The 24,829-nt window shown below is 41.8% G+C and overlaps 2 protein-coding genes across 4 annotated transcripts in view; one reads left to right on the top strand and one right to left on the bottom strand.

Moving 5' to 3' along the window:
- Positions 1-24,829, top strand: part of LOC138246204 (transmembrane protein 60-like) — a 45,315-nt gene that overhangs the window by 18,886 nt on the left and 1,600 nt on the right. Inside the window, exon 2 of the mRNA XM_069200561.1 lies at positions 12,161-12,244. The gene's annotated coding sequence lies outside the window, so the exon portion shown is untranslated. The remainder of the gene's footprint in view (positions 1-12,160; positions 12,245-24,829) is intronic.
- LOC138246202 (uncharacterized) overlaps positions 11,905-24,829 on the bottom strand; it is a 36,801-nt gene continuing 23,876 nt past the window's right edge. For 2 of the 3 annotated variants that reach the window (XM_069200544.1, XM_069200546.1), the window contains exon 2: positions 17,788-23,973. In XM_069200544.1, coding sequence (XP_069056645.1) covers positions 22,364-23,764 — 1,401 coding nt within the window. In that variant the 5' untranslated portion in view covers positions 23,765-23,973 and the 3' untranslated portion in view covers positions 17,788-22,363. The other variant, XR_011194240.1, reaches the window with a different exon arrangement.

The raw sequence follows: 24,829 nt of genomic DNA on the forward strand, positions 1-24,829 counted from the left end.
TCTTTCTACCATTTATATAGGACACATAGGATGTATTAGAGAGCTTTGTAGTAAACCATACAGCCTATAATTGGATGTGAAAGTACTTAATGTGCACCTAATATACATTAAAGATAAAAAGTTTTTAAAACTCAGAAGGGATGATAATGATTACCGTAATAGTCGTATCTTTACGTTTGCCTGGAAATTTGATGATGTTAAAAAATTACCACCCAGTCTATAACTTCAAAAGAGGGTAACATGAATGTGTCTGTCTCTAATATCATTTCTAGTGGGGGGACTGACCCATCAGAGGCGGTGACTTTGAGTACGGTTCCAACCGCAGGAGGTACATGTTCTTCTTTTTCAGAAGAACTAGACAGGTGCAGGAAAGGAACAAGGCAGAATTACACCAAATCCAATGTAAATACCAGAAAACCAGGAGGGATGGCATAGCAGCAGATACAAACAAAAGGGAGGGAATAGTGACAAGATCAGTTTCCCGCAACCGAAAGACCTGAGTGCAAGTTCCACGATATTGGTTATGTCCAGCATCTGATTTTTCTCTCCACTGTACTATTATCCACTGGTCAAATAAATGGATTAACCAAGGGTTTAGGCTTTTGTCTTACTTCTATTCCAGACTATAGAGAGATAAATATTGATCTTTTAAAATGTGTATGTTGTTTGAAACTCAAAAATAAATAATATGGACAAACCTTGTTTTAATACTAGTGGTGACCATTCAAGATTGAAATGTAACAGAACTATCAGGGGCATACAAAATATCAAACTAATTCTGTCTCTTGAACATGATGATTTACCCCGACCATTTATGCAGGACGTTTTGGCACATCTTGAGATTGGACCAAAGTTGGGGATAGACTGATTCTGTCTCTTGAACATGATGATTTACCCCAGCCATTTATGCAGGACGTTTTGGCACATCTTGAGATTTAACCCAATTTGGGGATAGACAGCGGACTCAAACCCAAATCTTCTTTTTCCCCAATCCTCTCCCCTGATAATCATATTGATGTATTTTACAGAGCAGTTACAACACATCTCTATCATTTGGAGGACAACCAAGCTCTCAACTAGAAAGGTCACAAAGGTAATCTCAGTGTCAGGAAACGGTCAGCTTTAAAAACATTGGCTAATAACAAGGAAATTGTGATCATGAAGGCCGACAAGGGGGCAATCTTGTTGTTTTGAATAGATTAGATTACATTTCAGAAATTAATAGACAACTCTCACGTGAAGAAGCATATGTACATCTCACTGATAACCCACAAGTAGAAGTTAAACACATGATTGAAAGGAGACTCTCCCACTGGAGAGAGCTCTGCCTCATTTCTGATTATGAGTATAACTACATGATCATGGTTTGGCATCTACTATACATTGTGGCTGATATGCTATCTGTTGGCACGTTTAGTAATTTCTCAGGTTTTTCAGTTCTTTTTATTTCAGGTTGAGCTTAATGTTATGGACACCATGATACCCTGTTTCTTATATACTTCCAAAGGGATGCAAGGCGTTTTCTTTACCTCTGGGGAGGCCCATTATCTCTGGGATTGGTGCACTAACAGAGCACATCTCTGAAGTTTATAGATACTTTTTTGCAACCCTTGGTACGTAACTTACCATCTTTTATCCAGGAAACAAGAGATCTGTTATGTCAACTAGAGGATGTGGACTGGACAGGTGACTGAAGGTTTGTCACTTTTGATGAGAATTCTCTATATACTTCAATTCCAATCGAAAAGGGCTTGACAGCTTTGGCTTCAACACTTTCCTGTAGCGATGCAACCTTATATGAACATATGGAGATGTTACTAGATCTTACTAGAATTGTTTTGGAGCATAATGTTTTCATACATGATGGTAAATGGTACAGACAGGCACAAGGAGTCGCTAAGGGGGCCAAATTTTCACCTTCATATGAAAATGTATATATGGGACACTTTGAGAAATATCATTTAAGGTCTGATTGTCCACCAGTAACTTTCCAACATATTTTGTACTGAGGAGGGTATATAGGCGACATATTAGTCATCAGGACTGGTACACACAGAATTAGATATTTTGTTTAATCACCTCAATAAAAGCAGAATTTTTGGAAGTTAGTCCATACACAGTGAGTAACAGAATTTTGTCTAGAATATACAGAAAACCCACTGTGTGTAACTCAGTTTTACATGCTCAGCGTGCACATCCAAATACACAAATTAATGCCATCTTCTATGGAGAGATGAAAAGAAATAGACAGAATTGTAGTGATGACAGGATATTTCTTCAGGAATTGGAATTGATGGAACATTGTTTCTGAAATAGAGGGTATTCGGAAAAGGTGCTTTATGAAGCTAGAAATCGCATCACACATATTGAATGCAAGCCTCTCTTAACACGCAAGAAACGCAGCAGGGAAGATGACTTACGGCTCTCTATAGTCACTACATATAGTTCTGCAAGCCCTGCATTATATTGCATTCTGAAACGTCATTGGCATTTGCTGTTTTTGGCTATCAATCTTGGAAAAATACTCAAAAAGGGACCTTCAATTACCCACAATTACAATGACAGAAAGACTATGTCCGAGTTACATTATGCCCATCAACAGGAAAATCCTGGGATGTGGTTGCCTAGTAAACCTACATGATTTTAAAAATGTGGGGGCTGTATAACTTGTCAATTTGCATTAGACAGAACTGTGACTTTTTCTTACAATACGAACAAGGTCTACCACATAAGGCAATTCATCAACTGCAATACTATATTTACTCTGTAATGAGTTGTTTGTATATGTGGTAAGATATACATAGGAAGTACCATCCAACCCCTCAAAAAACGGGTCCAAGAACGTATAAGAGCAATTAGGAATAATAATACTAATTCCCTGATAGCTGTGCACTATAATTCCGTACACCGGTACTCGGAGGTATTGAACATCAAGTTCTATGGTATTACCCAGTTTCAGAGCCATCCTAGAGGAGGAGACAAAAAATGGGGCACTTAGGAAGTGTGAGGCTAAATGGATCATTACATTGTGGGCTGTTGACAAGGGACTCAACATGGATAGGGAACTGTAGGAGGCTGGCCTGGCTTATAGTGGGTACCTGATGGTACTTTCACCTTGTGCCAGGTCCAGTTATCCCTTATTAGTAGATTAGTAGTGTTCTAGCAGCTTAGGCTGATAGAGGTAGCTATAGCAGAGCAGCTTAGGCTGAACTAGGAGACATGCAAAGCTCCTACTATACCACTTATATCATATAGCACTATATCATAAGAATCACAATACTCAGAGTTACTAAAAATAACGGTACTTTATTTTAGTGACAATGTGCCAAAAATATCTCAGAGGATATACTTCCTTAGGAGGTAAGTAAAATACACAAAATATACACACAAACCAAAATCAGGTAAGTAAACAGTTAGAAAAGTAGTGCAAACACTGTAGAATACCATAGGATGCAATAGGCCTAGGGGCAACACAAACCATATACTCCAAAAGTGGAATGCGAACCACAAATGGACCCCAGGCCTAGTGTAGCGTGTAGAGGGTCACTGGGAGTGTAAGAAAACACTAAGGGTGTCCAAGATACCCCACCCCAAGACCCTGAAAAGTAGGAGTAAAGTTACCCTACTACCCCAGAAAGACAGTAAAGTCGTGATAGGAGATTCTGCAAAGACCACAACAGACTGCAAAGCGCTGAAGGCGGATTCCTGGACCAGAGGACCTGCAAAGGAAGGGGACCAAGTCCAAGAGTCACAAAAGTGTCAAGGGGGGGCAGGAGCACACTAAACCCCGGATGAAGGTGCAAAATGGCTGCCTCCGGGTGGAAGAAGCTGAAGATTCTGCAACAACAGAAGATGCCAGGAACTTCTCCTTTGCACAGAAGATGTCCTACGGTGTGCTGGAGGATGCAGAGTTGTTTCCACGCAGAAAGACCGCAAACAAGCTTTGCTAGCTGCAAAAGTCACGGTTGAAGAAAATGGGTGCTGCCTGGGCCCAGGAAGGACCAGGAGGTCGCCTCTTGGAGGAGGAGACAGGGGGCGCTCAGCAACATAGAGAGCCCACACAGAAGCAGGCAGCACCTGCAGAAGTACTTGAACACGGGTTCAAGAAAACTGAGCATGAGGGTCGTCTCAACACTACAAAGGAGGGTCCCACGAAGCCGGTGGTCAACTCAGCGAGTTGAGCAATGCAGGATGGAGTGCTGTGGACCTGAACTGTGCTGTGCATGAAGGATTCCTTTCAAAAGTACACAGAAGCCCTAGCAGCTGCAGTTCACGCAGTACACAGGATTACTGTCTGGCGTGGGGAGGCAAGGACTTACCTCCACCAAATCTGGACAGATGGACCACTGGACTGTTGGGGTTACTTGGATCCAGCTCCTGTGTTCCAGGGACCACGCTTGTCACAATGAGAGGGGACCCAGAGGACCGGTGAAGCAGAAGTTTGGTGCTTGCATTAGCAGGGGGAAGATTCTGTCAACCCACAGGAGATTTCTTCTTGGCTTCCAGTGCAGGGTGAAGGCAGACAGCCCCCAGAGCATGCACCACCAGGAAATAGTCGAGAAAGCCGGCAGGATTAGGCGCTACAATGTTGCTGGTAGTCTTCTTGCTACTTTGTTGCAGTTTTGCAGATGTCCTGGAGCAGTCAGCGGTCAATCCTTAGCAGAAGTCAAAGTGGGAGATGCAGAGGAACTCTGGTGAGCTCTTGCATTCATTATCTCAAGAGAAGCCCACAGGAGAGACCCTAAATAGCCCTCAGAGGAGGATTGGCCACCTAGTCAGGTAAGCACCTATCAGGAGGGGTCTCTGACTTCACCTACTGGCACTGGCCGCTCAGAGGCCTCCATTGTGCCCTCACACCTTTGCATTCAAGATGGCAGAGGTCTGGGACACACTGGAGTTGCTCTGGGCACCACCCTTGGGGTGGTGATGGACAGGGGAGTGGTCACTCCCTTTTCCTTTGTCCAGTTTCCAGAGCAGGGGCTGGGGAATCCCTGAACCAGTGTAGACTGGTTTATGCAAGGAGGGTACCTTCTGTGCCCTTCAAAGCATTCCCAGAGGCCAGGAGAGGCTACTGCTCTCAGGCCCTTAACACCTATTTCAGAGGAAATACTTTGTTATGCCTTCCTGGGACTGGGCTGCCCAAACCCCAGGAGGGCAGAAGCCTGTCTGTGGGTTGGCAGCAGCGGTAGCTGCAGTGAAAACCCCAGAGAGCTGGTTTAGCAGTACCCGGGGTCCATGCTGGAGCCCCGGGGATGCATGGGATTGGCACCCCAATACCAGATTTGGCATGGGGGGACAATTCCATGCTCTTAGCCATGTTACATGGCCATATTCAGAGTTACAATTGTGAAGATACATATAGGTATTGTCCTATATGTAGTGCACACGTGTAATGGTGTCCCGGCACTCACAAAGTCTGGGGAAATTGCCCTGAACTATGCCCTGAACTATGTGGGGGCACCTTGGCTAGTGCCAGGGTGCCCTCACACTTAGTAACTTTGCACCTAACCTTCTCCAAGTGAGGGTTAGACATATAGGTGACTTATAAGTTACTTAAGTGCAGTGTAAAATGGCTGTGAAATAACGTGGACGTTATTTCACTCAGGCTGCAGTGGCAGTCCTGTGTAAGAATTGTCTGAGCTCCCTATGGGTGGCAAAATAAATGCTGCAGCCCATAGGGATCTCCTGGAACCCCAATACCCTGGGTACCTAGGTACCGTATACTAGGAAATTATAAGGGTTTTCCAGTGTGCCAATCAGAATTGGTAAAAATGGTCACTGGCCTGCAGTGACAGTTTTAAAGGCAGAGAGAGCATAAGCACTGAGGTTCTGATTAGCAGAGCCTCAGTGACACAGTTAGGCACCACACAGGGAACACATTCAGGCCACAAACTATGAGCACTGGGGCCCTGGCTAGCAGGGTCCCAGTGAGACATAACGAACACACTGAAAAATAGGGTTTTCACTATGAGCACTGGGGTCCTGGCTAGCAGGATCCCAGTGAGACAGTAAAAACACACTGACATATACTCACAAACAGGCCACAAGTGGGGGTAACAATGCTAGAAAGAGGCTACTTTCCTATAGGAACTACATGCATTTTTATCCTAGTGGCCCCCGGTGACCTATTATCTACAATATATCCTGTTTTGATACTCCCTGGGCCTTCTGTAGCTGTGTTTTACTGCATTCCAACACAAGGGATAACCCTGATCTTATTGGGCCCATCAAACCCTTTTAGTAACCTGTCCTATTGTGGCCCCATATGTATCATGTTTTCATCTATGTCTATATATCTATTTCTATGGCTGTTTGAATTAGACATGAGAGCTATTATGTATTTATTTATCATCTAAATTCTTTATTTGTTTTTGGTTGCATGTTCTATATACTTTGGGAACTATTTATCATGAATATGGAGTATAAATTAAACCTGGGGCATCTTTTTCACATGTCCAATATGCTACATTTATGCCTCAGCTATATGTGTGCTTTTGACTAGCCTACTGCCTTTCTTCGGCCTGACTTTTTGAGGCCTTCTATGTCTTATTCTTTTTCTACCTACATCAGGTATTTCTGCATGGTTCTCAGGGGACTCTTGACTCCACGGATACTTCTGTGCCTGTGTATATGGTTTGGCATCTACTATGCATTGTGGCTGATATGCTATCTGGTGGTACTTTTAGTAATTCCTCAAGTTTTTCTGTTCATACTTGATCTTACTGTTATGGGCACCATATGGCCGGTACAATTCTGTCAGCTCTGGGTCATGTAGCTTCTATTCCGCTGCTTGACTTTCTTATTGGGTTCCTTCCAGTGAATATTTTGCATCTTACTTGTTGATGCCTTTTGGCTGTGTGAAACTTTGACATTTCTATATGGCCACCATAATCTTTGTCCCACGATCGGGAACAAGACTCTGTAGTCCATTCATGACGTTGATAGCCCCAGCGCACCTATTCACTTTCAGCAGTGCTCAAGGCGGACGAGGCTTCCGCAACGTGGCCATACTGCTCGCCGTTCATCATACCATGGGAATATGTTGGATCTATGTGTTTATTGTGTTTTGTGTATATACAGATCGTCGGGCCTGTTACGGGTAGAACCATATGTGCTGTGTACTAAATAACACTCTGGGTCATTTTAGTTGTTTGGCTTAATAGCTCCGGACATTTATTATGTAACGCTAACCGCACAAGTGTTTTAGTGGTTATTGTAATTGTTGGTATAATTCCATCGAGTGTGCATTTTGTTGCTCTGGAGTCCTCATTGGACAGGGGCGATAGCCCCATGACTAAAGTATTTTGATTTCGTTATTTTGATTCCATTTTAGCAGGATATGAAGTTTGACTCTTGAGGGTGACGGCTCCAATATGGATGTACCTTGGATTTTTATTTCATCTATGCAATTTGGTTCCTTTCTTCCCCTCCCCTTTTTTATTGTGTGGTTTTGTAGTTGGGGACTCTGTTGTCTATACTAGTAATGCCACGTTTCTTTTTGCACTTTTTTGTGTTGTCATCATTAGTATGTTGTGGCTGTGCACTAATAGATTGTTCCTATTATAAGATCATGGTCCTGATTTGTCATCGTATTCTACTGCTTTGAAATTTTTGACCCAACCTCTATGAATTTTGTTGAGTGGATGTCTGGTTATTTTACCACTGAGACTTATCCCTAAGAACTTGATTTATGTAAACAGGTATTTATTATTTTTTTGTCTGCATTTTCTGCTTTATTAAGTATGGTGAGTTTTTGGACCATGATATCTGCGATATGGCTAAAGTCACCTCTATAGTATTTTTACAGTTAGACGTGTGCGATTCTAGCAAACGATCTGCCGCAATCCCACTTTGCTAATTGTTGGTAGGTTCTGGCTGGGTCTAAAAGTGGTTTTACTTTGTCTTTTGACATGGTACTTTAGTTGTTTCACTTTGGCTTACACCTCTTTCAGTTCTTTGTGTTATATCATATTTGGGTGTTCTGTTTTGGTAAGCCTCTGAATTATTGGGCTTTCACTCCTTTTATAGGGATATGGTGGTGGCAGGATGCCGTGTTCCATATGATATTATGCAGTTGATTTATACTCAATGTATACTCTGTACTTTGCAGCCTTCAAAAAGCCACGTGCCGTGACGAAACACATGTTGGCTGTCTGAGGGGTTATTTGACAAATGAAGGATTGATTTTATCTGATTGAATCTGTCAATATCTATCAACTTTGTAGGGAAAAAATGGCATTCATCAATTAAAAAGACTGGATCAGACTGTAATCTTCATGACTTTTGTTGTTGATTACACTACGCTGGAATTATACTGAGTGCTGTGGTTTTACCTTGTTTATTGTAAGATGTGAAAGTAGTTACTTTTAGCTCAGACTTTTGGTTTTCCAGAAAATGAACATATAATATAAATACAGAGAAGGGTATTTGGTCAGCAGGGTTCATACTTTTGTTGGTGTGAGAAATCAGGTTGTTGGTTGACTGGGGTGTGAGCCCTGGTCAAGCATCAGCCACAAACCGCAAAGAGTCACTAATTTAACCTGTGCTTAACCGTGGGTAGCTTGGCACAAAAACCAGTCAGACTAAACTTAGAGGCAATGTGTTAACTATTTATGCAGCACATTAAATAGCAATATAGTGAAAACACAACACTATACAAAATCCCAATAAATGATTTGATATCAAACCCATCAAAATCCAATTAGTAGAATCTGAGTTATGAATTTTTTAAGTTTAAGGTTCAAAATAGCAAGCCCTCAGTTTTGGAAAATGGCCACTTGGGCACCTTGAGTACCAGAAACAAGGGTCCAGAGCTGAATGGAGTGGTCTTGGGTGTTCAGGATTTGCTCAGGACGGGTCCAGGTGTGGTTTCAAGATGGTTGGAGCCTGTTATGTTCTGTAGCTCTGAACAGGAGGCCAACTAAACTAGCCCTTGGAGTCACTTTTGACATCCTGAGTGCAGGTGAAGATGCAGGGCTGTCCTCTGAAGGTTCAAGGGAGGCTCCATGCAGCAAAGCAGTCCTTCCAGATACAGCAACAGCCTGGTAGAATGCACATTAGGTCAAAGCAGCAGGCAGTCCTCTGAGATTCCTTCCGCAGGTCTAGTAGTGAACTGAGGAGTAGGTAGGAGTGTTCTATTTGTATACTCTGGTGCCCTACTCCTAGCAGTTGGGAGGATTCCAGAAGGGCTGTTTGAAGTTCCAGGAGTTTTCTATCTCCCCTGCTCTAGCTCCTGGCTGACTGCACTGTCAATACTGGGTCATTAAGGCTATTGTATGGTGGCAGAGCCCAACCTATTCAGGTGCAAGTGGGGCTGTGCTTAGGTCCGCCCCATCAAATTAGTTATTGGCCCATTCAGGCTCTGATAATCCCACTATTGTGTGATTGTCTGAGTAAAATTTACAAAGTCTCAACTGTCAGTTACACCCAGTCATGTGAGCTAAGACAGGCTGCAGGCACAGAGGGCTAAGGGCAAGAAAATGGCAACATTCTAAAAGTGACATTTTCAAACGTGTATTGACAAATCCAACTTTACCATTAAAGAAGATTTATCATTATAAGTTCATAGACATCAAACATAGACATATCTACCACCTCTGGTATGGAATTACAGCTTATTAAATATAATAAGGAATTCCAGTGTTGTCATGTGAGAGGCGTATTCCTCACAGAAGTGAAAAATGAATTTGGGAAATTTTCACTACTAGGACCCGTAAATCATAAAAAAATACATGTTCTACCTTTTAATTACACAGCACCCTGCCCTATGGGCTACCTTAGGGGTGCATTATATGTATAATAAAAAAAAAAAAGGGGGGGAGTTTAAGGCTTGGCAAGAGGTTTTAAATGCCAAATTGACATGGCAGTGGGACAAACCATCTGTAAGACCACTAGAGATGCCACATGAAAGGTGGTCAAAGAAAATGAACCTCCATGACGTCATTCCAATCCATTATGTGATATGATGGAAATAAGATAATTGTAAAGGAGAATATCACCTTTTCTTTGCATCCCTCTGGAGACTGCCTACTGGCTTATGTTGTGGTACAGGTTGGCATGTACAAATACCGACAACACCAGTAGATTAGAAGACAGTTTACTATATGTTAAATGGATATAACCGACACCCACCCCGCACTGCCTCAGCGGCTTTGTGGAGTGGACCAGGGCACCCAGCAGGCCAGTGTATGATGCCAGGGGATGCTCTTCTAAGCATGCCCAGATTTGGGGTAAATGTTGGGACCATTTTGGGTTGGGTTCACCACTGGAACTGTACTTGCAGGATGACCGTTCATTTTCTCAGCTAGTTCCACTGTGGCTCTGCTGTCTTTGCTATACTCCAAATGTAATGTATTGCTGTGGCACTATGGATACTGAAAATGATGTGACTGCTTTTATATTGATACCAATAAAAATTGTTTATTAAAAAAAATGGATACAAAAATGACCTCACCAGTAGCAGATGTATTTAGATGCTCAGCCCTGGTCTGTCTGGCTGAACCATCCTCCAGGGAACCGTCATAGCCTTGACATTCCATGACATTGTTGGGTAACCTGACAAGCAGGATACCACATTCATTTTGTTAAAGATAAATTTATACGCTAGAACAGTGGTCCCGTGCTTGTCTACATGAGAAAGAAGTGTGTGGGTACGAGTGGGGGAGTAGATCCGATTTGTGGGTGTGTATATTGTAACCGAATGAATGGAAAGCGTCCTTTTGGAATACTGTGTGTATCAATGCATAAGACTGTGGTTTCCATGCAGGTAACCTTTGTCAGTAGTGAAGCATATGGGTCTTATGGCACTAACAGTGCTGTATGCCTCTGACCATCAAATCTTGAATTCAACCACTTAAAGTTGCTACCTTAGCAAGAAGTCATGGTGGGTGCTGCCACTACTACATCCACCCTAGTGGAACTTTAACTGGTCTCTAAAAACAATCTGAATCCTGCCTTGGCAGTCTTAATGAAACTTGAAATGGACTCCAAGAAACACAAAGCCCAGAAAGTTCAGCAGAGGCTTTACTTGGATTGGATACTTGTTGTTTGGGATGTGGATTTTGAGGTCCAGGGACCTTTGATATTTTCAGACTGTACGGTTTATTTACTTGAACCCACAGTAACAGACCATTAAAGCAGATTGGTAAGACGTGAAAATAATTGTTTCATCTAGCTTCTCTGGCCCATTAACTTACTGTTTCTCAACATGGCAGTCAATCAGAAGAGTCCTGAAGTCCTTTCTGTCTACCCAAGTGCAGCCCTAATGGATAACATTTGTCACAGGGCCAACATCATAGAAAAACTAGGACCCTTATGTAAACACCATAAACACATTTGGAATTGTATTTCAGTCCAGGGAGGTGCCAGCACCTTCTGGACTTCTTCCATTATCTTAACTATTGTTTCTACTTACCTGTAAATAAATGTCCTAAATACTCTTTGAAGATACAGCACAGTTGAACATTTAGTGTATTGCCATGTCATGCTATATTTGAGCTTCTAACCCACTATCATCACCTTGAGTAAGCTCTGACTGCTCAACTTCACTAACCTTGGACGGTTAGGCAACTTAAAGGGCTAACTTGCTTATCCAATTGCTCTGCAGTAGTCTTAGTGGCCCTTAGGCAGAAGTGGAAAGCACCAATTCTACACACAATTGTAAAGCCACTACATTAAAGTACAACAATATCACAACCAATTTATGGGAAGGACATTATATTTGGAGTCACTCCATCTCATACCTTTAAAAAAGATAAAGAGTAATATGCTACTGCTTTTAGCAATACAGCATTATTAGTAATATACTGGCCATAAGTAACAAACACATTATGTTACTGCTTTTAGCAATACAGTATTATTAGTAATATTCTGACCATAAATAACAAATTTCAAGCAGTAGTAAAATTATTTCAGAAAAAAATCTTTATTGCTGAGAATACATTTTATTATATAAATTAAAAGTAAAAACAAATACTGTTGACGCACTGAAAGAATGTGTAGTTTATATTTAAAAATACAAATACTATGATAAGTATAGCAAACAATGAAACTATTGCAATATTTTATTACACAATGTAGTAATGTTTAAGTATTATAATAGATTTTAAGTGTCAATTAGGACATGATTTGATGTTTGAGTCACCATTATTATCCCTTGCAGCTGTATACGCACACCCTTTCTTCTGTATTATGACCTGACCAAGCATCACACAGCAAGCGGATGGTTGCAATATTGAAGAAGCAGGTAAAACTAATTTACTTATTTTGGAGTATATTTTAAGTAACTATGGGTTTGTAAGAGATTTGATTATATATTCTCACTGAGAAGAGCACAGTTTTTGGTGTATTCTCGTGAGTTTCCATGCCAGAAAAAAAACCTTTTTCAATCTTTTTACTTTTTGCAGGCTTCCCAGGTCACGTTTTTGTTACTGAACATTTTTTTATGGTTGGACCAACGACGAAGGATAAGGGCCTCTTTAAAAGAAAAACAAAACAAGAAAGGAAGGTTGGTTAGGTCTCCCTGAAAGAATGATCTCCGTACTCTAGTTTGACCCATTCACTCACAAGTTGGGAAGTCGGGGGTAAGTTAAGGGAAAAGACCAAGAACTTACACACTTACACTCCATTTCACCGTAGGACTCCATACTGATTATTATACTTGCTGTGCTTCAGCTTGCGCAGTGACATCTTTATGTTTCCCTAGAGTTGGGGGGATGGGGTATCCTTTTGCTGCACACTGGCAAGCACTGTTGCCTTAAGGAGTATGGATGTGCCTCAATGGATCCACTCATCTGTCTCCAAGTACCAGTTCTGCAGAATGGGCCATTCACATGTTCCTGCCTATTAGGATGCAGACTGTTGCAGCTGTTCTCTTGTGCCGCGAGTCATACTGAATGTTCATCAACCGTGCAGCGGGCTAATTCTTGATGCCTCGCCTTGCGGATTGAAGTACCTTGACTGACTGATCCTTAATCCTGTTTTGGCCGAGTGCTCACTGGCGGACCCTCCCCTCTAAGATTCAGTTTGCTGTACTAAATTCATACATGGCTTACTGCTCTGTAAGAACTTTAATAGTCCTGATGATGACCCATAACAAGACCAGGGTTGAAAGGTTGTCAACAAGATTGTACTGATGCACCGATAACTGATTGGACATAAAGGAATATCGATTATCCACTCCTTAGGTTCCTTTGCTCATTGTATTTGGGTACAAACTGCATTATTTATTTGTAATTTAGCACTGTCTGACGACTCACGAGCACTAACCACTTTTTGTATAACAGTAAAAATCTGGGTTACTTATGTCTCTCTACTTCATTAATTGCATTTTATAATTTTTATAATTCTGATCAATTGATTTGTGTTGCAATCTGTAAAAGAACAAATTTCTTCATGCATGGAACTGTTTTGTTTGCCTAGCAAAGAGCACTCCAAGCATGCTAAACACTATGCTAGTGGTCCACACACAGGCTCACGCTTAAGTTACTGCTAAATCACCTGAAAGTCCTAATGCCTGTGATCGTTGACACTGATCCGACTAGAATTACTTGCAGAAAAGACTGTCCAAGTGTCTTCAAAATAATTTCAGTGTGGCCAATTTCTCTTGCCTCTACTGTAATACTTCTGAGAAACACTGTTTAATGGTCATCTAATTGTTTAACTGGAATAACAGTTTATGCTGCTCATTTTTGTAATTTTGCAGCCCGATGTTAGAAATGCACCCCTCTAATAGAATGCTTTTTTAAATTGTTTTGTCAGATTGCGCGAGAAAAATAGAACAAGTCCCATCTTTGAGGTGTGCCATTTTTTCATTAATTTGAATCCCTGGCGGTTCAATGTCAAACATTTTAGAAGATTTGATTTTATAGAGCTTTCAGTGCTAAAACTTCCTCCGAGAATGCTATCAAATGTTTTCTCAAAAGACAGTTGTTTTGTTAAATGCAGGGGCATGAGGATGCTTGTACTTCACTCTTAATTTAGAACCAACTAATTCAATGCAAATGGTTGCAATTTCCTTTAAAATTTGAGCACTTCAGTTCTGCATCTCTTCTTCAACAGCTGATGCGGCATAGTTAGGGTTTTTCCTATACTGCCTCCAAGCATAACTATATAAGCACAAAACATTCCTTTCCATCCATTAGTATTAGTTTTGTCAATATGACCGTTATAGTTTGTACATAAGTCCTTGAACACTTCTCATAGTTTTCACTATTCCTTGCACTACACCTTCACCAAGAGAACCTATTACCAACAGTATGTTTATTTTTGTATCCAAAGTATATGTTTTTGTTACTATTGTAAATGCACCTTTGAATTCATTGGTATGCGGGATTTTCACTAGCCCTTTTTGGGGCTCCTCAAAACAAGACCACGTACTAATGATTACAAAGAAACATTCTGTGCTTAACAGTCACACTCACCCTCGTTCCTAGGAATACTGGGATTGATCCTGCTCTATTTATAGTATAGCCTCCAAACAGAATAGTTCATTGAGTAGATTTTAATACTTAACATTTCACATTATCCCTGATTCTATGCTCTGTTCTTTCCAATACTCTTACCCTATATGGGAGAAAAGACCATACCCACATCTAGATTTAAAAACTTGCAGTTTCCGATTTGCATGTTAAATCTTTTTTTTGTGTTTTGATTACCTCGGTTTATTGTCTTTATGAGGCATCTTGGGGGCCTAAATAGTGGCACCAAGTACTCCTCCCACACTCTCACCATATCCCAGTTTGCAGGTAGGCTAGTCTTATACTTCAGAGAATCTCAAGGAAATAAAAAAAAGAAAAACTCATTAGATCATGCAGCAGGAGACAAAGTCCCAATCCAGGTAACAAGGGACTACTCGGCACGCTTAGTAGGGCCATGCTTCCCTGTACTTGTGGGAAATGGACAACCGTGAGGACCAATTCCATCAGAGGTCACTCCCTCTACCCTCCAACTGAGGACAATTCAGCAGGGAACATCTCTCCGAATATCATTCATGTCTTGCCAACACACAGACTATAGCGTCCAGAGCCCAAACCCATACTGACTCACAGATTGCATCCTGCCTCTTGGGAGATAATGCTGGCTTTGAAATGAGATCAAAACGTCAGCATATGCTTGGAAGCATGTCCTATCTGCGTAAATTAATATTCTCCAAGGATCCCTGGACCTAATCAAGCCCCCACCCCTGCAATGCAATTCCAGGAAGGGAGCAGTACCAGAGCTCCGCAAAGTCAAGTCTGCTTTGGAGCACAACAAGCTCTGCTCCACTCCCCACATGGAATATTTATAATGCAGTTAGTTGACTAATTATGTTGAATTCTTTTTAAGTTATGTGGAGATTTGATTGTTCACATTATTTTTGCTCTGTGTTCTCACTTCATTACTGCTGGATGACTTTTTTTTCCACTTTTTTGACTGTGAAAAGTGAAAAAAAATATGAATAATTGTGAGAAAAGCGTGTTTTTAATTTCAGCTGGAAGAGTTAGCGCACTGTAGGAAACTAAATAAAGGTGCTCTCTGAATAATCAAATCCATTGCTTCATTAGTATCACCCTGTACCAGGAAGAATTTAAATTCCACAATTTAAAAATTTATTTTCTTAAACAAAAATTTAAATAATGTATTCTCTTGATTTAATTGTGATGCTAGTTACTTTATGTTAGGCCTTAGCTTGAGTGTAGACGAAGAAGGCAGTAACTTACTCCTCAGACAGAATTATTCATCATAAACAATGATGTAGTCACTCTCAATGTCACGGTTAGTGACAAAGACATTAAATTGGGGACTACAGCCCACTAACTACTGACTATCCCACAATATGAAGTAAAGGCAAGTGGCATGCCTCTTTTGCGCTTTCTTGGAAGCACGTGCCTTTCCTCTCAACTGGTATCCTCTTCGACTACCTTCTTGTGGGTTCTCCTTAGTGTCTGGGTTGGACTCCCTTATTTTAGCATTAGGCCCGTAGCCTATGCCATTTACACATAGACACGTTTATTATTCATGTCATTTTTTTTTTTTTTTAGCACCGGCAGTATTTAGCTCATTGTTATTATGTTTTAATCAGCTGCTTCTTTCTGAGAAGGCATAGTTGTTCGGCTGCACACTATCAGCTTTTTGCACGAATTTCACTTTGTGCCCTGTTCAAGGCTGTCATGTTTGGTACAAGTTATTATAACTCGTATTGCCACTCCAGGAGCTCAAACGTCAGTCCCCAATTCCTAGACACTTTTAGTATGTCAGGCCTGTTCTTAGAACACTGCAGGATATATTATATAAACACCACATAGGCTTAAAGAGGGCAGAGAGCAGACCAGTCATGACAGTCCTGCGATGTACATCATTCCAGTGACAGCTTTGCTGATCCTGGTGCTCACTCTTGAGCTACCCGAGGAGATTGCCATCTAGACAAGAGACAATGCCATGCCAACCTTTCAAGTATGGGGTTGGGCTCCTACCCTTAGATCGGGACAGGCAGAAGGGTTACCACTGCTATGCTCTAAAGATGTTAGACATAGAGTGTAGGTAGGAATCTATAGGCTTTTATGATCGTACAAAGATGGCAGGGTTATCTTCTTCACACTGATTGTAACAACGATCACTGTATTATTATTATTATGTTTCATCTGCCTAATTATCACAGCCCATGCTTTTTACAATATGATGCAATTGCTTCAATAAATGCATTGAAATCCATTTTGCATCTCTTAATCTTCCTTGACATGTGTAAGTCTCTGTGTAACTGAACGAAAGGGGTAGGCTCTGACCACTACGACTTTCAAAGTCAGAGTGCCAGATTTAGGTTGTCACAATCCACCTTTTGTTTCCTTTCTAGGGTTGGGGGAGGTACTGTGGGCTAGCCAGGAGTTACGCTGACAGCTTCAAAGGTGGTGTGGAACCGACTCGGTCATCCAACTCAGTGGTGTTGCTGCCCTAAAACATGCAGTCTTATTACCAAAATAGGAACCGCACGACAACCAACAGTGAGATATGCCAGCTGCAGGGAAGAGTAAAAAAATGGCTTCTGAAGCAAGTTTGAGTCCATAAAAATCAGCAGGGAAAAGTCAGAATTAATGCTGAGGACTGGGCACATCTATGTGAGACCGCACACATGAAAGAGATGGCCAGATCAGGTCTTGGGCTTTTTTCTTAAACATATTTTTGGGTCCGTGGACACTGCAACGGGTCTACAAACCCAGCAACAACAACAACACTGGTACAAGACCCTTTGCCAGGAGTTTGCAGACTCTAAACCTGGTTTCTCAGAGCACGGGAGGCCACGATCCATGCAGCAAAATCAGCATTTATTTGCCATGTTAACACCAGAGAGGTGGGCAAAGGCACACTGATGGTGCGTTTAGATCACCCCACCTGCGTGAAGGAATTAGGGCATGCTCCCCTTGCCCCCTTAAATTGTTTTTTTTTCTTTTAAAGATTTGGTTATTTATTTTCCGCCTATGAACTGTGAAAGAGGGTCACACACAATCAGCAGACTAATGCTCCCGAAAGCACTATCGTTCAAACTTTTATTAACAAGTCAGCTCAATTTCATATTTCTAACTTCTCTAAAAATACTCAATGGATTTACACTAAACCAAGTAAAGGCACGTCCTTGCGTAAAGTTCTACTTTCATGCTACTCCTGGTGTAATTCCGTCCAGCTGCTTTTTCTGTAGCTCCGTCAAAAGCTGCCCATAGGATTTAAAAATTAAAGTGTCACTTTTCTGTCCCACACATTGCCAGCTTGGCATACTGGCATGAACTAAAAAGGTGCTATAGCTGCATCTGTAAAATAGGGGAAGAATGAGAAAATTAAGAGTTTTCTATGCAGTGAAAACCGAAATCGTGACAGTTTGGAGCAGGGTTACATAAAGACACAGTGTACTTGGGTTTTATGTATTTGCATTACAAAGTTCTTGAGCACTTGAAGCCCTTATTTACACAAAACGCTGAAAATCAGTAAGGTGCCTCTGCTTCTTCCGCTTAGCAGGTGTAATGTGAAATATACTGAAGTTTGGCAAAACTAAAGAGTCTATTCTGCTGTGACAGAGATTCCCGAAAGCTTGTTAATTGATCAATCATATTTAACATGATGCACAGTGCATATGAGAAAATGCATTGACAGTCCACACGTAAAAAAAGAGGACAACAATTAAGTAAGTGTATTTATTTTTTTTACAACCTCCACATAAATGTGGTGGGGTGGGTCCTCCTATAGGCTGTTCTCTCCAGGCTCTAATTTCTGATGCAATGTATTCCTTATAAAATGTTGAGGGTATGAGGTACAGCCATCCTCTGGTCATCATTTTGTAGCAGTGAGACCAGAGATGATGCAGAACAAATACATAGAGTCAGAGAAGAAAACAAGAACATTATTCTGCGGCAGAACCAAAGAACCCAGAAGGACTAGCTGATCATCAAAGTAAGCAAACCTCAGCATCATACATACTTTCACGTTGTTTTGACTTTTCATAAACTTGCAACAAAGAGCAGAGACAGTGATTTAACTAGAAAGGCTCCAATATTTGGTCAAGTGCCAGGCACAGATTCTCCCAATGCTGTTTCCCCTTAAGGAATGGGAAGGTTTGTGGTGCATAGATTTTCATAGGAAGTTACCCATTTAAACCTTGCTCTATTATATTTTGTAGACTGCACCTACAGTCGGAGGTCTCTCACCCTCACCACTTGTCACTGGTCTAGAGAGTGAACAGCCATATTTTTAAGTTCCAACAGAGGAAAGGAGGAGGGAAGATGTGTCAAAGGTTGTTGTAACAAACTATCCCACAGTTAGAAGGCCGAAAGGAGCAGAGGTATCACAACAAACTACGCCACTCTGCCAAATGAACGGAACCCCAACACAGCAGTGGCTAGCCTGAGGTATGTTTATATTTTCTTCACAAACAAGAATGAAGGCCCCGAATTATGGAAGAAATCACAAGATAAGTGTAATGTGTGCAACTCTAAAGGCACCTGCAACTACACTGACCGCAGCGTTCTGTAGTCTCTAGGATTGTTGGCTTATCTGGAAAGCAGTCTTCAGTCACTGCACAAACAAAACTAGATATTACTAGGACCCTAATAACCAAGAGATGTTGAGGATGATTGAGACATGGAAACTTTTTCTTCAGTCTTTCCGAAAAAGATTTTGATCACAAGAGGAACTTTTTAAGCACAATAAATGTCTATGTCAGTTAGGGCATCCAAGGGCCCAATTCAGAGTTTGGCAGATGAGGAATCTATCGCAAATGTGACGGCTTCCCGTTGCCCTTTGTACTTTTGTCATGGCCAAATGCTATTGTAAAAATAAGGTAGGAAAATCTGTCACGTTTGCAATGGATTCCCCATTGCCAAACACTAAATCAAGACCGGAGTTCTTCATCAACATACTGTGGCTGTGGTGTGAGAAATCCTAGAGGTAATGGCCAGGTATGCTGTATGCTTACTAAGAGGCTTACAGCCACTGAGATTTCAGTTTTGCTGCAGCTGAATTCAAACTGTGCTCCATTCATTTTTCCAGGACCATATGGCACTTTTCACAGGAATTTGCGTTGCTATCCCCTTTTAACCCTAAATGCAAAGCTGTCTGAGCCCAATACCGGCTACATACCCACGTGAAGGTTCTTTTATCATGGACTAAGCAGTGCTAATGTACATCTAAAAAAAAGTGAAAAAGATTCTTTTTAAGTGGAAACTAAACTTAAATTGTTGCGTAGCTGTTGCAAAGGTTCATCTGCATTGGTCAATGCTGTCAGACCTAATAGATCTGAAAGCCTCAAAGATCTACACTTGTAATTTGTCCTTCCAGTTCCAACCTTTGAATTGTGCAGCATAAGATGTTCAATACAACCGTTCAGTGTTTCCAGATTTTAGCTGGAGTGCCACTGGTATTCCTGTGAATGTCAATATATATTAACCTCCTACTGTATAGAGCTAAACCAAGATCAGTAATTTTTAGGTGAACATTTTTCACTTCTTTTACTGACACGCCAATATCTAGCCCGTTAGTCAACTCTATTAGAAGCTATAACACTATCAGTATCTACTGTATGAATCTTTCGACACTGGACAGCAGGCAGACTTCCGACTCAGGCCAGCTTCACACAAAAAAATTCAGTACAGGTAACAGGGACAGGAATCTGGATTCAACAAATGAATTCTTGCATCACGTGGTATGTGTTGACCTCTTCTCTACATACTTACAATCATTCACCCAACTTTAATTCCCACCAAAACAACCATTCCACCTACACACTTCATCACACTTTCCCCCGTTTTAATTCCTACTAAAAGCCCGGCCTAGCTGGTTGACTATGATAGACTGAAATGCACGTTTGCTGTAAAGAATGGTAGGAGGTATAGTCCTTATAGCTTTTAAGTGAAAATGTGCTTCCATTCATTAGTTTGGATTTCTTTTTTTTCTCAACTATCGCAGGTGTGTATTCTTCTATTGTAACTGCTGGGTTTAACGTCAACCCTCAACAGATCCCTGGTTCAGCTGTTCTCTGCAGTTATACATATACTTACCTGCTAGGTTTGAAAAATCAAATGAAAAAATATTTATTAAAAAAACCTCTGCATTAGAAGACATACTCAGCAAACATCGACAAGTGGGCTAATTCACACTGTAAATATAAATAGTGAGATGCATGAAAACAATGATTCCCAGTCTACAATAAATACGTGTAGTAATGTTATAGAGTGTAAAGTCTAATCCACTGAATTGGCCCTTGGCTCTAGAAACATAATAGAAACCTAACTCTGAGGGAGCCTCAACTGCTATGGTGTGCTAAGCCTTTTCGAAATAACCCCCAGAAATGAAAGTTTTCAGCAATTTCTGTGTTGGACTAGCATAGTGTCCCACTTTGGTAGAGCATATTTTACACTTAGCTGATCTGAGAATTTGCATGGGCATAAAATGTTAACTTCATTTAAGGAAAGGAAGGCGACCATAACTGACCCTGGTAAATTCACAGAAAGAGATATTCTATACTAGTATAAAGCTATGAATGCTTTCTTTCAAATTTATCGCTATTACACATGGGCAACAATGTACACCAGTAGAATATAGTACTATTTTGAATGGTTGGAGCAGTAAAGATCAGAAATTAGGACACAAATTCTCAATTATGGGGTGCTCAAAATAGGTACTAGAAACTGTATAAATTCCAGGGACTCGAAAGCAATGTGTCTATAATGGGAAAATAATTCTATACAGTGAAGAGACTCACTGAGCTGCCGTCATGGCTTTTGGACCTTGTTATAAGTTGACAGGGGGATGCAAAGCTGAGATGTCAAGTGGGACAAGATGAACTAGAGGTCTGCTATATTGAGTATTTCGAAGAAGGAAGTGGATTAAAGTAGTGTATTCCTGGTGAATCATATTGCCTTTAAGGTCTTCATGTGATAGAACACCTTTTGGAAATAGACAAAGTCACTAGTCTCTGCCTATCAGTTTAAGATGCCAGAAGAATCAATAAACAAGATTATAAACAATTCCAACCAGTAATCCTTTATCCCTGAGGAACTTATATAAGGGAAAAGAAAAAAAAAATGATCCAACTTCCTACAATAAAAAAAAAAAAAAAAAATCAAATGATCAAATCGGCCTAGGCCTAGACAAATATTTATCAACTTTAATACACTCATAACTCTGTTGCTACAGACTCTGAGGCTGTCTTCTGAGCTTTGCTGTCTCACAAAAGTCAACTTCTTCATGAGCCAACAATAATATTTATTGACTACATCACATCTGGAGAACTGGAAAAGATGAAAAGGAACAGACAGAAATAATGACTTAGTATTCCACCGAGCCTACATGTGGATTATGTATTGTTTGTATGTCCTAGAGCCACCATTGACATCTCTTCTAAACACAAGTCAATTTATGCCCTCATAGCATCCTTGCAGGAACTCACAAGGAACATAAAAAGGTCCCTTCAGTGAAGAAACACAAATCACTGGAGCCCCAATTGACTAAAAGACTTTGTAGAGCTGTCAAGTAGCCAACCTATGTCAAATTTTAGGTGCCCCTCACAGAACTGTCAGGGAGCCATCACTGGAATTAACCCATTGATGCTCGTTCACATTTTTACTTTGTTGATCAAACTGGAAGATCCTGTGTTCTAGTGTTAATAACCTTAGGAGGTCCATCAACTGTCTCTCAGGGAGATAAAGTGGCATGTCCAAGGACACAATCTGGGGCAATGGAGAGCAGCGGTTGGAAACAATTGACTTCTGGTTCCAAACCAAGAACCATATGCAGTAGGCACCACTTTGCTCCCTTCCCATTTTAATAAGATACAAAGATACCAACTCTAATCTAAGTCTTTAGATCCCATCAATCAGGGAATGATGACAGCAACCAACCCCCATCAGTCACTTACATACTCTGTAAAACTCTCTAGAAGAGGCTGTTTCTGGTGCTTGCGCTGCACATGGCGCAGAAGAGTGTTACGTTCACCAAAGCGCATGTGGCACATCTCACACTGAAAGGGCCTTTCACCTGTGTGTACTCGGTGGTGGTGAGCCAGCTCACCCGTATCACGGAAGCTACGCTGACAGATCTGGCACTCAAATGGCTTCCCAACAGTATGAGTGTACTTGTGGCGCTCCAGGTGGGAGGTGCGCTTAAAAGCTTTGCCGCATGTGTCACAGACATAGGGCTTCTGCTGGGAATGAGTTATACTGTGCCGTTGCAGATAGGAGAGATATTCAAACACCCTTGAGCAAATGGGGCATCTGTACATCTTGCGGGGTGCTGAGGAAACTTCTGTGCTGCTGCTGGAACTGCTGGTGCAAATGCCACCTGGCAAGACACTCGTTTCCTTTTCACTGCCTGGCTTAGGCTCCTCAACTATCACAGTGTAGGGCATACCTTTGTTGTCAATAAGTAGGAACCTACGGTACTTTGAAGATTCACCTGCCTCAGCGTTTGTTGTGCACTGGGCAGCAGATTTCCCTGGTTCTGTGATTTTCATGTCAGTTCCTTTCCCGGGACACTGAGAATCCTTTGGTTCCCTAGTCCTACAAATATTTATAGGCTTCAGATCGCCCATTGTACTACTGTTGAAGCTGTGCTGCTCTCCTCTACCAAAATTAATAGTGTCAGAGGATGTACTTTGCAACCGGAGTAAATTTTTAGAAACTGTAGGACGTTCATCGAAGACAGACCCGTCAGCAACAGTGTCTTTTTTTACTGAAGGTGTGCTCCTGTTGACCAAGTGGCACTGGAAAGTCTCACCGGAAAAACTGGGTTTCTCCAAAGTGCTAACATGACATCCATAGTCAGAAACTAGGTTTGCAGAACTAGAAACTCGCCTATTAAGGTTCTTCAGCAAATATGGATGGTGCAGGAGAGGTGGAGGGCTTTTGGCAATGATGGTGCTATTTCGCAGTTTCTGAGCACTGGATGTCAATGATGAACAAGGCATTGAGGTTGGGACAGGAAGCTGATGCATTGAAGTTTTCATCTGAGCTGGCCACTTCAGACCTAAATGTTGAGTTCTTTCAAAGATTTCCGTACCAGGGTCATATCTGTTGTGCTCCATCTTCCTTCTAGGCTTTAAGTGTTCTGATCTCACTGACGGAGACACTCTCAAACCAGCTGTATCTCTTCCCCTTGAAAATTCAGTTGTAGATGGCCGTATCCCATTATGAGCCACCCCATGATTCAGAGAAGTCTGCCACTTAGTGTCTGAGCCATGATTAATCATTGTTCCACATGTCCTGGCTTGCACAAAAGAGCCATTTTGTTTACCTGTTGACTCTTCCATACTCCACTTCCTTCTTGATTCTTCTACAGTTGTTCATATGACAACATGAATACCTGCTGTAGTTTCAATTCTAGTCTCAGTTGTCCAGCTGGCTGGTAGGGTGTATATTTGTCCATACTGCACTGGGAAGCACCATGGTTTCCATAAGCAATGACATTGCTATCAGCATCCATTGAAAGGGCCGGGAAGGAGTCGTTGATGTATGACTCCTAGTAAGAAAAAAAAAAAAGACTAGCGTTAGGTCAAGCAACAATGTGTCACACAAACCATTTTGAATAGCCAGGCAAGGTGTAAACAGCACTTTCTGGAACAAAAGCTTTCAAAAACATGGGTGTTTAGTAACTAAGGGGGTGATTCTGACCGCGGCGGACGGCGGTCGCCGCCCGCCAAGCGGTTCCCGCCGAAAGACCGCGGCGGTCATTCTGGCTTTCCCACTGGGCCGGCGGGCGACCGCCGAAAGTCCGCCCGCCAGCCCAGCGGGAAACACCCTTCCCACGAGGACGCCGGCTCAGAATGGAGCCGGCGGAGTGGGAAGGTGTGACGGGTGCAGTTGCACCCGTCGCGAATTTCAGTGTCTGCAAAGCAAACACTGAAATTCTTCGTGGGGCCCTCTTACGGGGGCCCCGCGGCACCCCCTACCGCCATCCTGTTCTCCGCCGCCATGGAGGATTCACAAGGGCAGCGGGAAGTCGGCGGTACACCGCCGACTTTCCGTTTCTGGCCGCGGCTGAACCGCCGCGGTCAGAATGCCCAGCGGTGCACCGCCAGCCTGTTGGCGGTGCTACCGCCGACCTCCGCCATGGCGGTAATTACCGCCAGGGTCAGAATGACCCCCTAAGTGAGCCAATGTTTCTTGACAAGTAGTTACCAATAAAATTATGGCCAACAGTTATCTACAAACATGGATAGTAGCCACAATAGCATGCCATGTGGGTAAGCATTAGTGATGTATGATCATTTACAGACAGAAACCGTAAATTATAAGAGAAGTAGCCTTGTATTTTAGTAACATCTGGCTTTATTAATTCATCTGCCTATTACCAATCAACACTTTTTGGCTTTGTA

Source organism: Pleurodeles waltl, chromosome 7 (genome assembly GCF_031143425.1).
Source record: "Pleurodeles waltl isolate 20211129_DDA chromosome 7, aPleWal1.hap1.20221129, whole genome shotgun sequence".
In the NCBI taxonomy this organism is placed as follows: domain Eukaryota; kingdom Metazoa; phylum Chordata; class Amphibia; order Caudata; family Salamandridae; genus Pleurodeles; species Pleurodeles waltl.